At 34.4% G+C, this 15164-nt stretch overlaps 2 protein-coding genes across 2 annotated transcripts; both read left to right on the top strand.

Annotated features, from left to right (window-relative positions):
* The first annotated feature begins 1295 nt into the window (after positions 1 to 1295).
* On the top strand, positions 1296 to 7253 carry LOC143609471 (putative BPI/LBP family protein At1g04970). Its single transcript, XM_077084220.1, has 6 exons — positions 1296 to 1712; positions 4370 to 4509; positions 4604 to 4949; positions 5777 to 6028; positions 6819 to 6944; positions 7056 to 7253. Exons 1-6 carry the CDS (start codon positions 1296 to 1298, stop codon positions 7251 to 7253), a joined length of 1479 nt encoding a protein of 492 aa, XP_076940335.1.
* A 2571-nt stretch (positions 7254 to 9824) lies between these two features.
* On the top strand, positions 9825 to 15104 carry LOC143609472 (tRNase Z TRZ2, chloroplastic-like). Its single transcript, XM_077084221.1, has 7 exons — positions 9825 to 10190; positions 12818 to 12980; positions 13073 to 13239; positions 13936 to 14049; positions 14133 to 14201; positions 14323 to 14397; positions 14924 to 15104. The coding sequence occupies exons 1-7, from the start codon at positions 9825 to 9827 to the stop codon at positions 15014 to 15016; spliced, it is 1047 nt and encodes a 348-aa protein (XP_076940336.1). The 3' UTR covers positions 15017 to 15104.
* The last annotated feature ends 60 nt before the right edge of the window (positions 15105 to 15164 follow it).

Consider the following 15164-nt stretch of genomic DNA (forward strand, 5'->3'; position numbering starts at 1 on the left):
TTTATGGTGTTGTGAGTAGAATAGGGAGAAAATGTAGTGATTTTTCTGTATATTTGAAAATGAATTTTTATATATTTTCCCTTCCTAATCCTTTAAAATTACATATTTCTCCAAAATACAAGTTTTTAATGCAAAATGTACAATGCTCTTTAAGCATGATTTGGAGAAATATGTAATTTCAAAGTGTAAATGTCAAAATGTACAATGCTCTTTTGAAAACATTTTAAGCATGATTTCAAAATGTACAATGCTCTTTAAGGGGAAATATGTAAATGTCCCATTTGAAAAAACTACTGTTCATCCCCCCCCCCCCCCCCCCCTAATAATTTTTTTAATAAGTAGAGAAAAAATATGGTGTTTTTAGTGTAATTTGGAATTTAGAGATTATTGGACGGATGAAAATGCTCTTATAACTGAAACTTTTAATGATAACAACTTACAAATCTAGAAGATTTAGGTTCGGTTGGTTTTGAAAAAAGTTCAAGATCAAACTGTTAACTACGAATTTTGAAAACACCAAACCAAACCGGTTGCTTTACCAAACTGGTTTGTTTCCCGACTGAACTAATATTTTTTAAACTTGTATTAAAAAATAATGATTATAGATTTTTCATTTAAATAAAGAAAGTTTTATACTTCCAATTAGAGGGGCGCACCGAAACCGATTAATCGAACCGAACCTACAACCAGAACCGAAACCAAGCCAATTTAGAACCAATAGAAACCATAGGTTCAGGACCAATTTGTACTTCTCACAACCAAAACCGGTTCCAGCCCAATTAACCAAACCAAAAAACAATCATAAACCAACCAAGAACAGAACAGAAATCGAAAACCAATCACAAACCGATTTGACTTTTTTTATTTGTCAAACCGAGTTGGTTCCAAACCGAACCGATATAGGATTTTGAGCCAATACAAACCGTAGGTTCGGGACCGATTTGTAATTCTCACAACCAAAAACAAGCCAAAACTGTTCAAAACACAAACATAAACAACTCAAGAAACCGATATCAACAAGAACAAAACCAATCACAAACCAGTTTTGACTTTTTTGTTTTTCGAACCGATTTAGGGTTTATAACCAGTCTAATGCACCTATGTTCCAATTGTATATCCTTAAAACTCAAAGGTCTGATTTGTAATTCTAACCATAAACTACAAACAACACAACACAACTCAAACTCAAAAGTACACCAAAACAAAACACATTCTAAAACTAACAAACAAACATACAATTAATCATCCACCATCATCATCAATTCATCATCATCCCCAAGCTTCAATCTTGATTCATGTCACCAATAATAATAATAATAACATACCCAATATTAATAATATCAACCCTTCTCATTACACCCCACCCAACACTTGCTGATCAATCATCCATCTCAGTCCTCATAACCCAACCTGGTCTTGATTTCATCAAGAATCTGCTTGTAACAAAAGCAATATCCAAAATCACACCAACCCCACTTCAAGAAATTGATAGGGCTGTGAATATCCCTGTGATTGGTAAAGTGCATATTGTGTTGTCTGATATCACTATTTATAGGTTCAATGTTGGGTTATCACAGGTTATACCAAATGAGGGTGGGGTGTCTATTGGTGGCTCAGATGTGAGGTGTGATTTGAGGGTGAAGTGGCATTATTATTATGGTGCTGCCCTGTTTCCGATTTCGGTTTCGGATACTGGGACTGCTTATATTCAGGTATTTTGTGATGTTAATTTCAAGATTCGTTAAAAATCCCATTTTTAGTATTTGTTGATGGAAAATTTAGGGTTTTTTTTTTCTTTTTCTTTTTTTTTTAATATTCTGTGTGTTGTTTGTTGTTATGATCATGCTAAGGTTGTAATTTTAAATTTAGTATTTTTGAAGTTTATTGTTTGTTGTTTGATGATCATGCTAGGCTAATGCTTATATTTAGGTATTTAGTAATATAAATTTCAAGATTTATTGATGGTAAATTTAGTTTTTTTTATTTTATTTTATTTTATTTTACTGTATGTTGTTTCACTTGTTGATATGATCATGCTAAGGTTGTAATTTCAATATCAAGATTTCTTGAAAATCCCAATTTTAATATTTCTTGATGGTAAATTTAGTATTTTTGAAGTATATTGTTTGTTGTTTAATGTTATGATCATGCTAGGTTAATGTATCTGAAGAAACGTGGATCGACTTACTAATATACGATCAACTTTCCTCGGGTATGAGTGTGCTATATCACCGATGGTTTTCCGGAATATGAGTTCTTCCACCTACAAAACGAACAGCACCGTGAACTTACCCCTCAGAAAGGGACAGAGGGGTCCTTTTTGGGGTAACTCTCCGGTGTGAGAATAAGATATTGTAGGAGAAGATAATAATAATCTGAAAATGAGTAAGGACTTAGAATGTATTTTCTTGCTTACCTCCCACTGTGGAGGTGGTGTGGTATTTATAGTATTAGGGTTTCCAATGATTGGACTCAGACCCAATTAGGGCCTTTTTGGCCTCCTCCTATTGCTTCGCGCCACGTGTCCTTAGGACACCTGGTGCTTTTTCATTGAATATTCTCTGACCAAGGTATTTCACCTAACCCATGTGCAATCACGTGGTAGCACATGGGCTTTGCTGAGTTGTCCACCCTTCATTGGCAGCTGTCAACATCAGCATATTCTTTATTCCTTAAAGGATACCTTCTGGAAGGTTGTCTGATGAGCACAATCATGGTTGTCCTTATCCTGATTTGGATAAGGACGTGGTTGATTATGTGCATGTGTGATATGCGCCTATCCTGGGGATGCGCGAGGTCTTCTCTTTATTCTCACGCGCAGATGTTTCATGCGCAGATGTGATATGCGCAAGCATATGTAATATGCGTGAGCATATGTGATATGCGCCACGCGCAGATGTGATATGCGTGAGCATATATGATGCGTGAGCATATGTGATATGTGTGAGCATATGTGATATGCGCCACGCGCATAGGTTTTGGCTTTGTGTCTTCATGACATCCTGATTTCAAGCCTCTTGTCTATATCTTGTGGGTTGACCCGCCCCGCTCGATGTTAAGGCGGGTGCATACCTCTTCAGTATCAATTCAGGTATTTTGTAATTTCTTGAAAATCTTAATTTAAAGTTTTATTGAAAATCTTGATTTAAAGATTTCTTGAAAATCCCAAAATCAAGATTTTTTCATGGGAAATTTAGTATTTTTGAAGTTTAATGTTTGTTGTTTGATGTTATGATCATGCTAAGGTTAATGCTTAGTTTCAAGATTAAAATTGAAATTTCAAGATTTCTTGATGGGAAATTTAGCATTTTTGAAGTTTATTGTTTGTTGTTTGATGATATATGCTAAGGCTAATGCTTCTAAAATGTCAATTTCTAGATTTCTTGAAAAATCACAATTTCAAGAATTCTTGAAAGCACAGTTTCAAGATTCTTGAAAAGCTCCAATTTTAGGATTTCGTTTACTTGAATTTTAGGTTTCAATATTTCTTTTACTTTGTAATTAGTACTTTGCAGCTTATCATTCGTTGTTTGATGATGATCTATAATTTCAATTTCAATATTTTTTTAAAAGCCCAATTTCAAATTTTTCTTAAAAATCTTACTTTCAAGATTTTTCAAAAATCTTAATTTCATTATTTCTTGAAACTCCCAATTTATGATTTCTTGATGGTATGATGTTACTTGACTCTAGTATTTTTGAAGTTTAATGTTTGTTGTTTAATGATATGATGATGTTACGGTTAATGTCAATGGCATGGAAATGGGGCGACATTGGGCTTGGACAGTAGAAAATCGTCGTGCAGGCTGTATGACAAAGAGAAAATGGTCACACGGGCCGTATGACAGGGAAAAAATGGTCGTATACTCGTATGTGGTCAGATCATCCAGCCCATATTGATATTTTTTACTGACAAAAAATGACTAACATGACCACTGAAAAGTAATGCGACCCGTGTGACCATTTTAGCCCTACAGCCCGAATGATGTAACAAACTCCGGTGTACAAAATTGATTTGACATCATGCGGTCAGTGGCGAAGCTTGGACATACACGTCGAGGGAGCCGGGCTCAATATGTATTTTAACTTCATAAACCAGAGGGGACCGGACTCAAAATTTTGGTTGAGAACACGTAAATTTACACTACGCATAAAAATTTTCGGCCGAAAAAGGATAAATTTACACTGCCGAGCAAAAAAACGGAGGGGGTCAGGGCCACCCGTGCGTACGGCCGTATGTTGTGGCATGCATGTTGTTCAATATTTCTTGAACATCCCAATTTCTATTATCTCTTGATAGTATGATATTACTTGTATTTATTATTTTTGAAGTTTAACGTTTGTTATTTGATGATACGATCATATTAAGGTTAACGGCATGGAAATGGGAGTCGCATTAGGCTTAGAAATCAAAGACGGGTCCATGCAACTTTCCACCATCGAATGCAATTGTCACATTAATGATATTACCATAGACTTAGATGGAGGTACATCTTGGCTTTATCAAGGGTATGTTAGTCTTTTGACTTTTTATTAGTTTGACCAATCTTCCAAAAGTCAAATGCTTGACTTTCCAATTACAAACTTGACATCTCTTTTTCAGGATTTTGGATGCTTTCAAAGAAGAAATCGAGTCAACGGTAGCAAAAACAATCACCAAAATACTAGAAACCGAAATTTCAAAGCTTGGATACGTTCTACAAAACCTTCCGAAACAAATTCCAGTCGATGACGTGGCATCGTTAAACGTTACACTTGTTAACAGTCCATTTCTAAGTGACACTTCATTGGGGTTTGAGATAAACGGATTATTTATCGAAAACAAAAGCGGCAAACGTTTATACGGAAGCAGTTTGCAGGCGCCTGTCCGTTGTTCAGATCCTTCAAAAATGATTGGAATTGCCATAGATGAAGCGGTGTTCAAATCTGCACTTGCCTTATATTACAATGTAATTCCTCAAACCAAATATATATATTTATTATTTAAATTAGAGGTGGGCTCGTTTAAAAACCGAGCTGGTTTGGCTTGTTTATCTTAGCAAGCTAAAATATTGAGCTCGGGCCCGGATCGTCAAAAGCTCATGGCTCAACGAGTCAGCTTGTTTATTTTTTAAGTTTTTTTTTTATTATTTTTTTTTTTGCACATAGTGATATATAAAAAGTTAAAAACCAATAGTAATATTTGTAACATATGTATAATCATAACTACAAAATTCATTATTTATAAAAATTTGGATTATAATTTTTATATATTAAAATCTGGGCTTTACTTCTTAACGGGCCAATCTTGAATTAAAAGGTTTGAAAGAAATTTTATTTTTTATATTTTATAGAATTAAAAAAATTCATTCGTTTAAAGTAAAATATGTGTGTGTATATTTGTGTGGGTGTGCGTATTCGGGCTTTAACTTAAACAAGCTAATGAGCAAGCCATGAGCCGACTTTGGCTTGGGCCTCTCTAGTTTACATACCGAGCCGAGCCGGCTCAGTTGATTTCGAGCGAGCTGCAAGCTTTTTGAACATCCCTAGAAGTGACAAATGGGTCAATTCGGGTTATGTTTTACCTAACACACTATTGTAATTATTTATAAAATAAATTAGAATTTTCGGATAAGTGTCTCGGGTCAACCCAACTAAATCTGACTCGTGTTAACCTACACCAAAAGACTACATATTTCAACCCGAACCCGTTTTCACCCATGACTTAAAACTGTCTGACCGCATGTTTCGCCACATTTGCATATCTTTTGGATGACATAAATGTGTGTACTTTCAGGCTATGTTTATGCATTGGATTGTGGACAAACTTCCTGAACAGTCTCTTTTGAACACCGCAGGATGGAGATTTATTATTCCTCAACTATACAAAAGATACCCAAACGATAATATGAATTTAAATATCTCGTTATCTGATCCGCCAGCTGTGCAGATGTCGCAGCAGAAAATTGACAGTACTGTTTATGCGGATCTTATTATAGATGTTCTTGAAGTAGTTGACACAACAATACCTGTTGCTTGCATCTCATTGGTAATCTTTATTAATGAATTGAACGGTCTTGAAATATATAGTGGTAGTTGTTCTTAGAGCGGCGTTCATTTTAGAACTTATAATATGTTGAGAACTGCGAGAACCACTTTAACCCTTGTCCTATTTATCTTGTTTTCGTAACCGGACGGGACAGTGAACCGGTCACCTTACCGGTTCACTAGTCTGACCAATTGGACCGGAATTAAGATCCGGATGATGCCATAAATTAAAATATTAAAATTGTCTATATAATATATGTATATATATCTAACACAAAACAAAATATGAAAATACTATATTTTTTTGTGTGGATTTGCATTTTATTAGAATATTAAGAGTTAAATAAATAAAATATGAAGGTTTGAGTCTAAATGAAATATAAATTGATTTTTTGAAGGAAAAAAAGAATTAAAAATCCGGTCTTGTCTTATCGTGACAACACTGAATATAAATCGACTAAAAGGGGGTTCGTTTTGCTATTCAAAAGGGGGTTGCGGCGCAGCTTGTTGCCCATTTGCCTGCCACTTTATTGATTGTATTCGTTTTGATTTTATTGAGAAATAGCAGACCAATTTTCCTTTTAAAAAAAATGCATATGGATGTTAGAATATTTGAGATTTAGTCTTATAAAAATATGATATTGATAGCATTTGTGTACATGCATATATGCATATACATTATACATTACACACACATCTACACATTATGGCATTTTTTTAATTAAGCACTATGCAGATGTGCTTATAGCCTTAATTGGTTCTGAAAATAACGCGCACATTTCTTCTTTTAGGTAATTTCTGGCACGGGTTCAGTTCAAATAACCGGGAATAACCTTGCGGCTCATTTGGAAATGAGTGATCTTTCCATGTCATTAAAATGGAGCAAGATTGGCACCTTGCACATGTTTCTAATTCAGGTAACTCGAGTTTATGGTCAGTGAGTTGGGTTGACCCGAAACTTATAAAACAGTAAAAAAATTAATCTTGGTTTAAAATGCTAATAAGTTTTTTTTTTTTTTTTTTTGCAGCCGGTGGTGTGGACGATGATCGAAACTGTTTTCTTGCCATACGTGAATGCACGCATTGGGGTTGGGTTTCCTTTGCCTCTAATTCACGGGTTTATGCTTCGAAATGCTGAGATAATAACCTCGGATTCTAGAATCACTGTTTGCAGTGATGTTACGTACCAGGAATCGTTGAGTGGGACCCGAATCTACGCTTTGTAGACCATGTGTACATTGTTGTTGTATATAGTGTTTACAATTCTTGGTACCTTGTTGGTTACATAATTTGTTATATTTCATTGTTTGATGAGTTAATAAATGATAAGACCAGAAAGATACAACATTGTGAAAAAGATATATTTTGTTAAAACTAAAAGAGTAAACTGCGTTTTCGTCCCTGTGATTTTGTCCAAATCTGCGGTTTTAGTCTAATAGTTTCAAATTTGCGATTTTTGTCTCTGTGGTTTTATTTCACTTGCAATTAAACCCAAATTCATTAATTCGTTAAGTCTGGTCGTTAAACCCATAAGCGTGTCCTTCACGTGAGGGGCAGTTTTGTTCTTTTTTCCCAAAATACACCCCAGCCTTTCGCTTGAGGGAGCTTGCGAATTAAGACTGGGGTTTATTTGGGGAGAAAAATGACAAAATTGTCCCTCATGTGAAGGACACGCTGATGGTTTTTAACGACCAGACTTAACAGGATTAGAGATTTCGGGTTTAATTGCAAGTGAAATGAAACCACATGGACGAAAATCGCAAATTTGAAACTATTGGACTAAAACCGCAGATTTGGACAAACCACATGGACGAAAACCGCAGTTTACTCAAAGTAAAAATTACGAAAATGGCGCATTGGTCGCTCGTATATTGCATTTATTAAGTGGATGTTCAACCGCGTGTCATGCATGACTAGATGTTGTTCGCTAACTAATTCTAAACGAAAATGTTTTGTTCGTGTCCCGTATGTTGTTGGCTAACTGATTCCATTTTAAACGAACATGTCTTGTATTCTATTTGTTGTTTTGTTACCAATGTTGTTAAAATAATACAAGTTTGAAAACAAATGTAACAAACAATTGATATACATCATGTTTTGGTGGCATAAATGTGTGAACAAGTTGAATTAGTTTGTTACATGTGACAATATAAGACTTATTTTAAGTGTATAATGATATCATTGATATGTTGTGCTCATTTTCATAATTTTAAGATACAGTACATTTGATTCGACTAGTTACATAATTTCTCTAATTAGTTTTATTGGTGCTGGCATAATACCAAATAGTAAAATTATCACCCCCGATTAATTCTTAGTCGATACCTCACCCCTGATTAACGTCTAGCGATGTTTACAACGCTGTACAAATATGTAAACTCAAAAACCAAAATGTAAATATTACAACATAATAGTTTGCAATCAAAATAACACATATATGATGATATGTGTAGGTAATTGACCACGTAACTACATTAGGCTGTTCATGGTCCAAACCAAACACTTTAAATGTCCAAACCTGTTAATATCAAATAGCATAGGGGTCATAGTTCATGGAGATCAAACGAGTCTTACCTGTTAAAACTAACCCGGACCCATTATGATTATCAATGTAGATAAATATTGAAGTTTGGTGCCGCCAAGCACCTAACTGGTCCACTTGACGGCACCCGATTAGTCGTTTACTATTTTTTTTTGTTTTTTTTAAATGTATATATTTTTATTTAATTTAAGATACTTTGTGTTTGACGCTTTAGTATTGACATCTTCAATATCGGTCTGTCCATGGCCAGAACGAGCACATTGTATTCTTTTTATTTTATTTTATTTTAAATATATTAATTTGTTGTATTTGACCTCGAATTTGCATCGATTTGCGACCGCAACCCACAATGTTTGTTTTCTCAAGGCCATCACCGTCTATACCGTCCGAATTCACGTCAGTTAGCAGCCGCAACGTGCAAATTTTGTTTTTTTATTACGTTAATTTGTTGTATTTTTGTGTTAAAAGAAATTATTGTTTTACTGACTACACCATCAGCCCTTGCGCAACGCTTTGGGTGTTATCTAGTAATGGTAAATAACGACCATCCCCAGAACCAATCCTGTTGTTAATACACAGTTCGGGTCCTAGAACTGTTTGTTAGTATATTTATGCAATTTCTAAACCATTCTTTCCAACCAAGACTTGATTTTTAGTATTTATATGACCTGGGAACCGACCCTATCGTATTCTAAGTAGGCAGTGTTGTAAAAATCGCTAGTCGGGTGGTAGGGTGGGGATCAACGATTAATCAGATCGAACTTTGATGTATAATTTTTATTTTTATATACACTCACACATTTTCATATGTAATTTTCAATTTTATACACACACAAACACATTTTGGCCGGAAATTGATTGGAATCTTGCTGGAACTGCTGATTTTTGTTGGAATCTCGCCAAAACCGCCGATTTTTGTCGGAATCTCGCCATAAACCGCCGATTTTTGCTAGAAACTCATCAGAAAAAACCGATTATGTCCGATTAATCCTGATTTTGGCCGGATTTGACCATTGACTGGTTAATTGGCTGACTGACCCAAAATTAATCAGAGAAGTTGGGACTAAAGATTAATCGAGGATTAATCAACGCCTAGTCAAAATTTTTACAAGGCTATAAGAAGGTATAAATTGTATATCGGTTCAAGTTTAACGGGTTTAGCGGGTTCGGGTTGTAAAAAGGATAAAATGCCCAAAAATAATATAGATTCAAAGCCATCAAAGCCTTTCATAAACCCTTATTTTCCACACACAAAATGCTTTCATCCATGGCAATTTCAACCCCTATCTCCCCTCAATTCCACCAACCAAACCCACAAATTATGACCCACCAAAAACCCACAAAACCACATGAATTTGCCGCAAAATCTTTGAAAAATTCAGGGTTTTTATCAGCAATTGGCAACGCAATAGAAGAGCAAGAGTACAGGAAAGCAAGGGCTGAAGTGGTGAGAAGAGGCATGGGAATTGAAGGGTATAATATTGAGGGTGTGTCAGTTGGTGGGCTTGATACTTGTGTGATTGTGCCAGAGTTTAAGTGTGTGTTTGATATTGGGAAGTGTCCTGCTAGAGCTGTTGGAATGAGTTTCTTGTTTGTTACTCATGCTCATCTTGATCACATTGTAAGTTTTTTTTTTTAAGTGAAAGCTTGATGCTTTTGATGCTGGTAAGTTTATATGGTTGGTTTTTTTTTTTTTGGTTGTGAGTTTGATGTTTGATTAACTGAAATTTTGTGCTTTTGGTGTTAGTAAGTTAATATGTTGTGTTTTTTTTTTGGCTGTTTGGTTAAGTGAAAGTTTGGTGCTTTTGATGTTGGTAAGTTATATGGTTGGTTTTTTTTTTTTTTTGGTTGTGAGTTTGATGTTTGATTAACTGAAATTTTGTGCTTTTGGTGTTAGTAAGTTAATATGTTGTGTTTTTTTTTTGGCTGTTTGGTTAAGTGAAAGTTTGGTGCTTTTGATGTTGGTAGTTATATGGTTGGTTTTTATTTTTTTTTTGGTTGTGAGTTTGATGTTTGATTAACTGAAATTTTGTGCTTTTGGTGTTAGTAAGTTAATATGTTGTGTTTTTTTTTTTTTTGGCTGTTTGGTTAAGTGAAAGTTTGGTGCTTTTGATGTTGGTAAGTTATATGGTTGGTTTTTATTTTATTTTATTTTTTTGGTTGTGAGTTTGATGTTTGATTAACTGAAATTTTGAGCTTTTAGTGTGAGTAAGTTAATATGTTGTTGTGTGTGTGTGTGTGTGTGTTTTTTTTTTTTTTGATGTTTGATTAACTGAAATTTTTGTGCTTTTGATGTTAGTAAGTTGTTTTTTGCTGATTTTTTGATGTTTGATTAACTGAAATTTTGGTGCTTTTGATGTTAGTAAGTTAATTTTTTTTTATATGTTGTATATTTAGAATTTTTTTTTTCTGTGATTTTGATGTTTGATTAACTGAAATTTTTAGTGCTTTTGATGTTGGTAGGTTAATATATATATTTTTTTCTTGATCAGCTGAAATTTTGGTGCTTTTTATGTTGGGAAATTAAGGGTTTTATAATCTGGTTTAGGGCTGAAAATGAACTTGAAATCTTGAATGTTTAGCGAGCATGTCGTAAATGTTCAGCAAGAAGTTCGTTTAATAAGTGAACGAACATGGTTCATTTATGTTCGTGAACGTTTGGTAATGCGTTCATTTGCATTCGTTCTTTATGTTCGTTCCTTTAAAGGTGTTTTTTATGGGATGAATTTCTTGTTTATTGCCCATGCTCATCTTGATCACGTTGTAAGATGTTTTTTTTTTTTTTATGATTTTGATGTTGGGAAATTAAGGGTTTTATAATCTGGTTATGATAAGGGTGGTCCATTTTGATTTTTTTTTTTTTTTTGGGTGTGATTTTGATGTTTGATCAACTGAAAGTGTGGTGCTTTTGATGTTGGGAAATTAAGGGTTTTATAACCTGGTTAACCATTTTGTTGATTTATGGTTAGAGGAATATTCAATTAGGGATATGCATGAAACCGAAAAAACCTATCCGGAACTGAAATAACAGAAAGAATCAAACCGAAACAAAAACTGACGGTTTGGTTTTTTATTTCTGTAAAACCGAACTTTCGGTTCGGTTTCGGATTTGCGTGTAATAAAAATCTAAAGAACCAAACCGAACCGAACTTATGAATTTTCAATTTTTATTTTGTGTTTTAAGTAATTGATAATAGTTTAATATCTAGTTAATCCTAATCCAAGTATCTTAGCCCAAATGTATAATAATCTAATAGATTATTTTAGGCCAAATCTCTTTTCTAGCCCAAAATTTTCAAGCCTGAATGGCAACTGAACCGAACCAAACACGACTAGAAAACCGAAAAGACTGAAAATAACGGTTTTTAAAATCTCAAAAACCGAAATTTCAGGTTTTGGTGCGGTTTTAGCCAAAAACCGAACTAAACCAGCCCATGCACACCCTTAGATTCATTTCTTGAATTGGATTTATGAGTTGGTTAAATTGCAGTTGGTTTTGTGATTTTGGTCTTTAAAAAGATTCCTCTAAAAATCAATAAACAAAATTTGATTTTTATGCTTAATTAGTTGACAATTCTTAAATAGAGTTATCCATTTTGTTGATTTATATTTACGGGGAAGGTTCATGTACAAAATAATCTTAACATGAGAACGTAGGAAACGATACCAATATATCAAAAATGAGAACGCCGGAAACAATATCAACTACAATACAAATCTACATAAGCAATGTTTTATAATAACAAAGAAAAAAACCTAATAATAACAACAAAAGAATCAAAATCAACAACAAAATAATAACAGCAAATACTTATAACAACATAAGAAAAAAACTTAACAATAACAAAATGTAAATCAACAAATACGTATAACGTCTCATAATCGGAAATCAGCAAATACGAACAAAAATAACAACAAACAAATATAAAAACAAACCTAATAATAACAACAACTCGGTTTTCACTGTTTTCATGTTAAGAATAAAATGTATTTGATCCTGAAACTTATATTTACAGGTACCTGCTAAAAGTTGATTAATCTACATTGAGAACAACCTTAAAAATATTAAATTAATAGGGTTTTTAGTTTGTTTTGAACCAAGCTCCATTATGCTATTTGCTCTTAAAATGTCAAAATATATCTACTTTTTTTAGTATAAACTAATTGTAATAATCATTTGTTTGTAGTTGTATGCTTTAATAATTATCATAAATTGGATAAACAAATCCCGGTTTTGTATGGCTGTAGGGTGGGCTACCGATGTACATTGCAACTCGTGGTTTATACAACATGAGCCCTCCAACCGTGTTTGTACCTCCTTCGATTAAAGACGATGTTGAAGAGTTGATTGAGCTTCATAGGAAGATGGGTGACGTGGAATTAAATGTCGATTTGGTTGCATTGGATGTAGGTATGGTTCTTCTTTAAACTCGTCTTTATATTATATGACGTTAACAATTAACGTTTTTCAAAGCGTAACATTTTATTTATTTATTTTCTTAGGAGAAACATATGAGCTAAGAAACGATCTTGTTGTACGCCCGTTTAAAACTTATCATGTTATACCGAGTCAGGGTTATGTGATTTATTCGGTTCGGAAGAAACTTAAGAAACAATACATTCACTTGAAAGGAAGGGAGATTGAGAAAAAGAAGAAATCTGGTGTTGAGGTTTATAATTTTTATTTTTTTTTATTTATTCTCCACAAGCAACTTTAAATCAACTTATTTTATCATTTTAAAAAAAAATTGTTTTCTTTTTCTTTGGTATATTGGTTTTTATTAATCCCAACTATCGTCTTTTGGTAACTACCGGTCCCAACTAACGAATTGGTTGCTGACGGCCCCAACTTTTAACGTATTTGTTCCTAACGGTCAGCGACTAACAGAATCCTAACATTGTTAGTTTCAGGTCGTCGGAGAAACGTTTTAGGCCGGAAAACTCAATTTTTGTTCCCAAAAACTCAACATTTTAGTCCCAAACATCTTGGTAACTTTGTTTCGGACCTTTAGGAACCTTTTTCTAGTTAAAGCCTCAATTATTGAGGCCGTCGAAAACCCTAGAACCATCCTCGGAATAGGTTGATGGTGCTCAAGTGGTGGCAGTTGGTTGGCGGTGAGTCAATGGTGGTGGTTGCGGTGTTCAGGTGGTGTTTTCCGGCAACAAATTTGACTTTTCTGGCCAAAAAGTTTTTCCGACGACCTGAAACTAACGGCGTTAGGATCCTGTTAGTCGTTGACCATTAGAAACAAATACGTTAAAAGTTGGGACCGTCAGTAGCCAATTCATTAGTTGGGACTAGCAGTGACCAAAAGGCAATGGTTGGGATTAATAAAAACCGATATACCCTTTTTTTGTAAATTTAGATAACGGATATCATATTGTCACCGGAGGTGGCGTTCACAGGCGATACAAGCTCTGAATTTCTACTTGATCCACGAAGTTCTGACGCCTTGCGAGCCAAAGTTCTTATAACCGAGGTAATTTTTTTATTACTATTTTCTAGTAATTTATGCAAATTATACTTGAATTTCTAACAGTGAGAGTAAGTTTTGTTCAATAGGCTACTTTTTTGGATGATAAATGCAGCATTGAGCATGCGCAAGAACATGGTCACATGCATATCGATGAGGTAATGTTTTCATCTTAATATTTGTGAACTGGTTGATTTGGGTTGCGTTTTATCTAAAATAAGTCAACGCAGCCCATTTGGTATCTTACTGAAAGCGACTTGTTTTGAACCCGAACTTCAGATTGTCGAGCATTCTAAGTGGATTAGGAACAAGGCGATTCTCTTGACGCATTTCTCATCACGCTACCACGTCGAGGTAATTAAAAACCTCAAGAAGTAAAAAAAAAAAAAAGAGTAAATTGCGGTTTTCGTCCTATGGTTTGTCCAAATATGCGGTTTTAGTCCAATAGTTTTAAGTCTGTGATTTTCGTCCCTGTGGTTTCATTTCACTTGCAATTAAGCCCGACCCCACTAACCCCGTTAAGTCTGATCATTAAACCCATCAACGTGCCACTCATGTGAAGGGCAATTTTGTCCTTTTTATCCCAAATGCACCTCAGCTCCTCACACGAAGGGGCTTGTGAATTAGGGTTGGGGTTTATTTGGGGAGAAAAAGGACAAAACTGCCCCTCACGTGAAGGGCATGCTTATTGGTTTAACGACTAGACTTAACGGGGTTAGTGGGGTCGGGTACAGAGACGAAAATCGCAGATTTAAAACTATTGGACTAAAATCGCAGATTCGGACAAACCACAAGGACGAAAACCGCAGTTTACTCAAAAGAAAAGAAACTCTCCTTTTATTTTCGCTTCTTTTTTATATATTTTTGTAAACATTTGCAGGAAATTCGGCAAGCCGTTACAAAGTTGCAGGCAAAGGTTCAAGCCAAAGTGGTCCCACTTACTGAAGGTTTTAGATCAATGTACACACCATAAACACATAAATTTGTGTTCACATTTTGTGCATATTTAGAATTATGAAATTCAAGTAATGAAGCCATTGTATCAATTCAGAACTCAGAATCAAGATAGTAAAAGGAAGCATCTTTAAAGATTTCAAGAAGAGTGAACTGCGGTTTTCGTC

Source organism: Bidens hawaiensis, unplaced genomic scaffold (genome assembly GCF_021521415.1).
Source record: "Bidens hawaiensis isolate Kalapana, Puna unplaced genomic scaffold, B.hawaiensis_p1.1 tig00419659_1, whole genome shotgun sequence".
NCBI classification, from domain to species: Eukaryota; Viridiplantae; Streptophyta; class Magnoliopsida; order Asterales; family Asteraceae; genus Bidens; species Bidens hawaiensis.

Bases quoted from the DNA above. Each gene is read 5' to 3' on its own strand.
- LOC143609472 (XM_077084221.1), top strand. From the start codon at position 9,825: ATGCTTTCATCCATGGCAATTTCAACCCCTATCTCCCCTCAATTCCAC. The intron at 12,981-13,072 runs GTATGGTTCTTC...TTATTTTCTTAG, and splicing joins TTTGGTTGCATTGGATGTAG to GAGAAACATATGAGCTAAGA. The intron at 14,202-14,322 runs GTAATGTTTTCA...CCCGAACTTCAG, and splicing joins GTCACATGCATATCGATGAG to ATTGTCGAGCATTCTAAGTG.
- LOC143609471 (XM_077084220.1), top strand. From the start codon at position 1,296: ATGTCACCAATAATAATAATAATAACATACCCAATATTAATAATATCA. The intron at 4,510-4,603 runs GTATGTTAGTCT...TCTCTTTTTCAG, and splicing joins ACATCTTGGCTTTATCAAGG to GATTTTGGATGCTTTCAAAG. The intron at 6,029-6,818 runs GTAATCTTTATT...TTCTTCTTTTAG, and splicing joins CTGTTGCTTGCATCTCATTG to GTAATTTCTGGCACGGGTTC.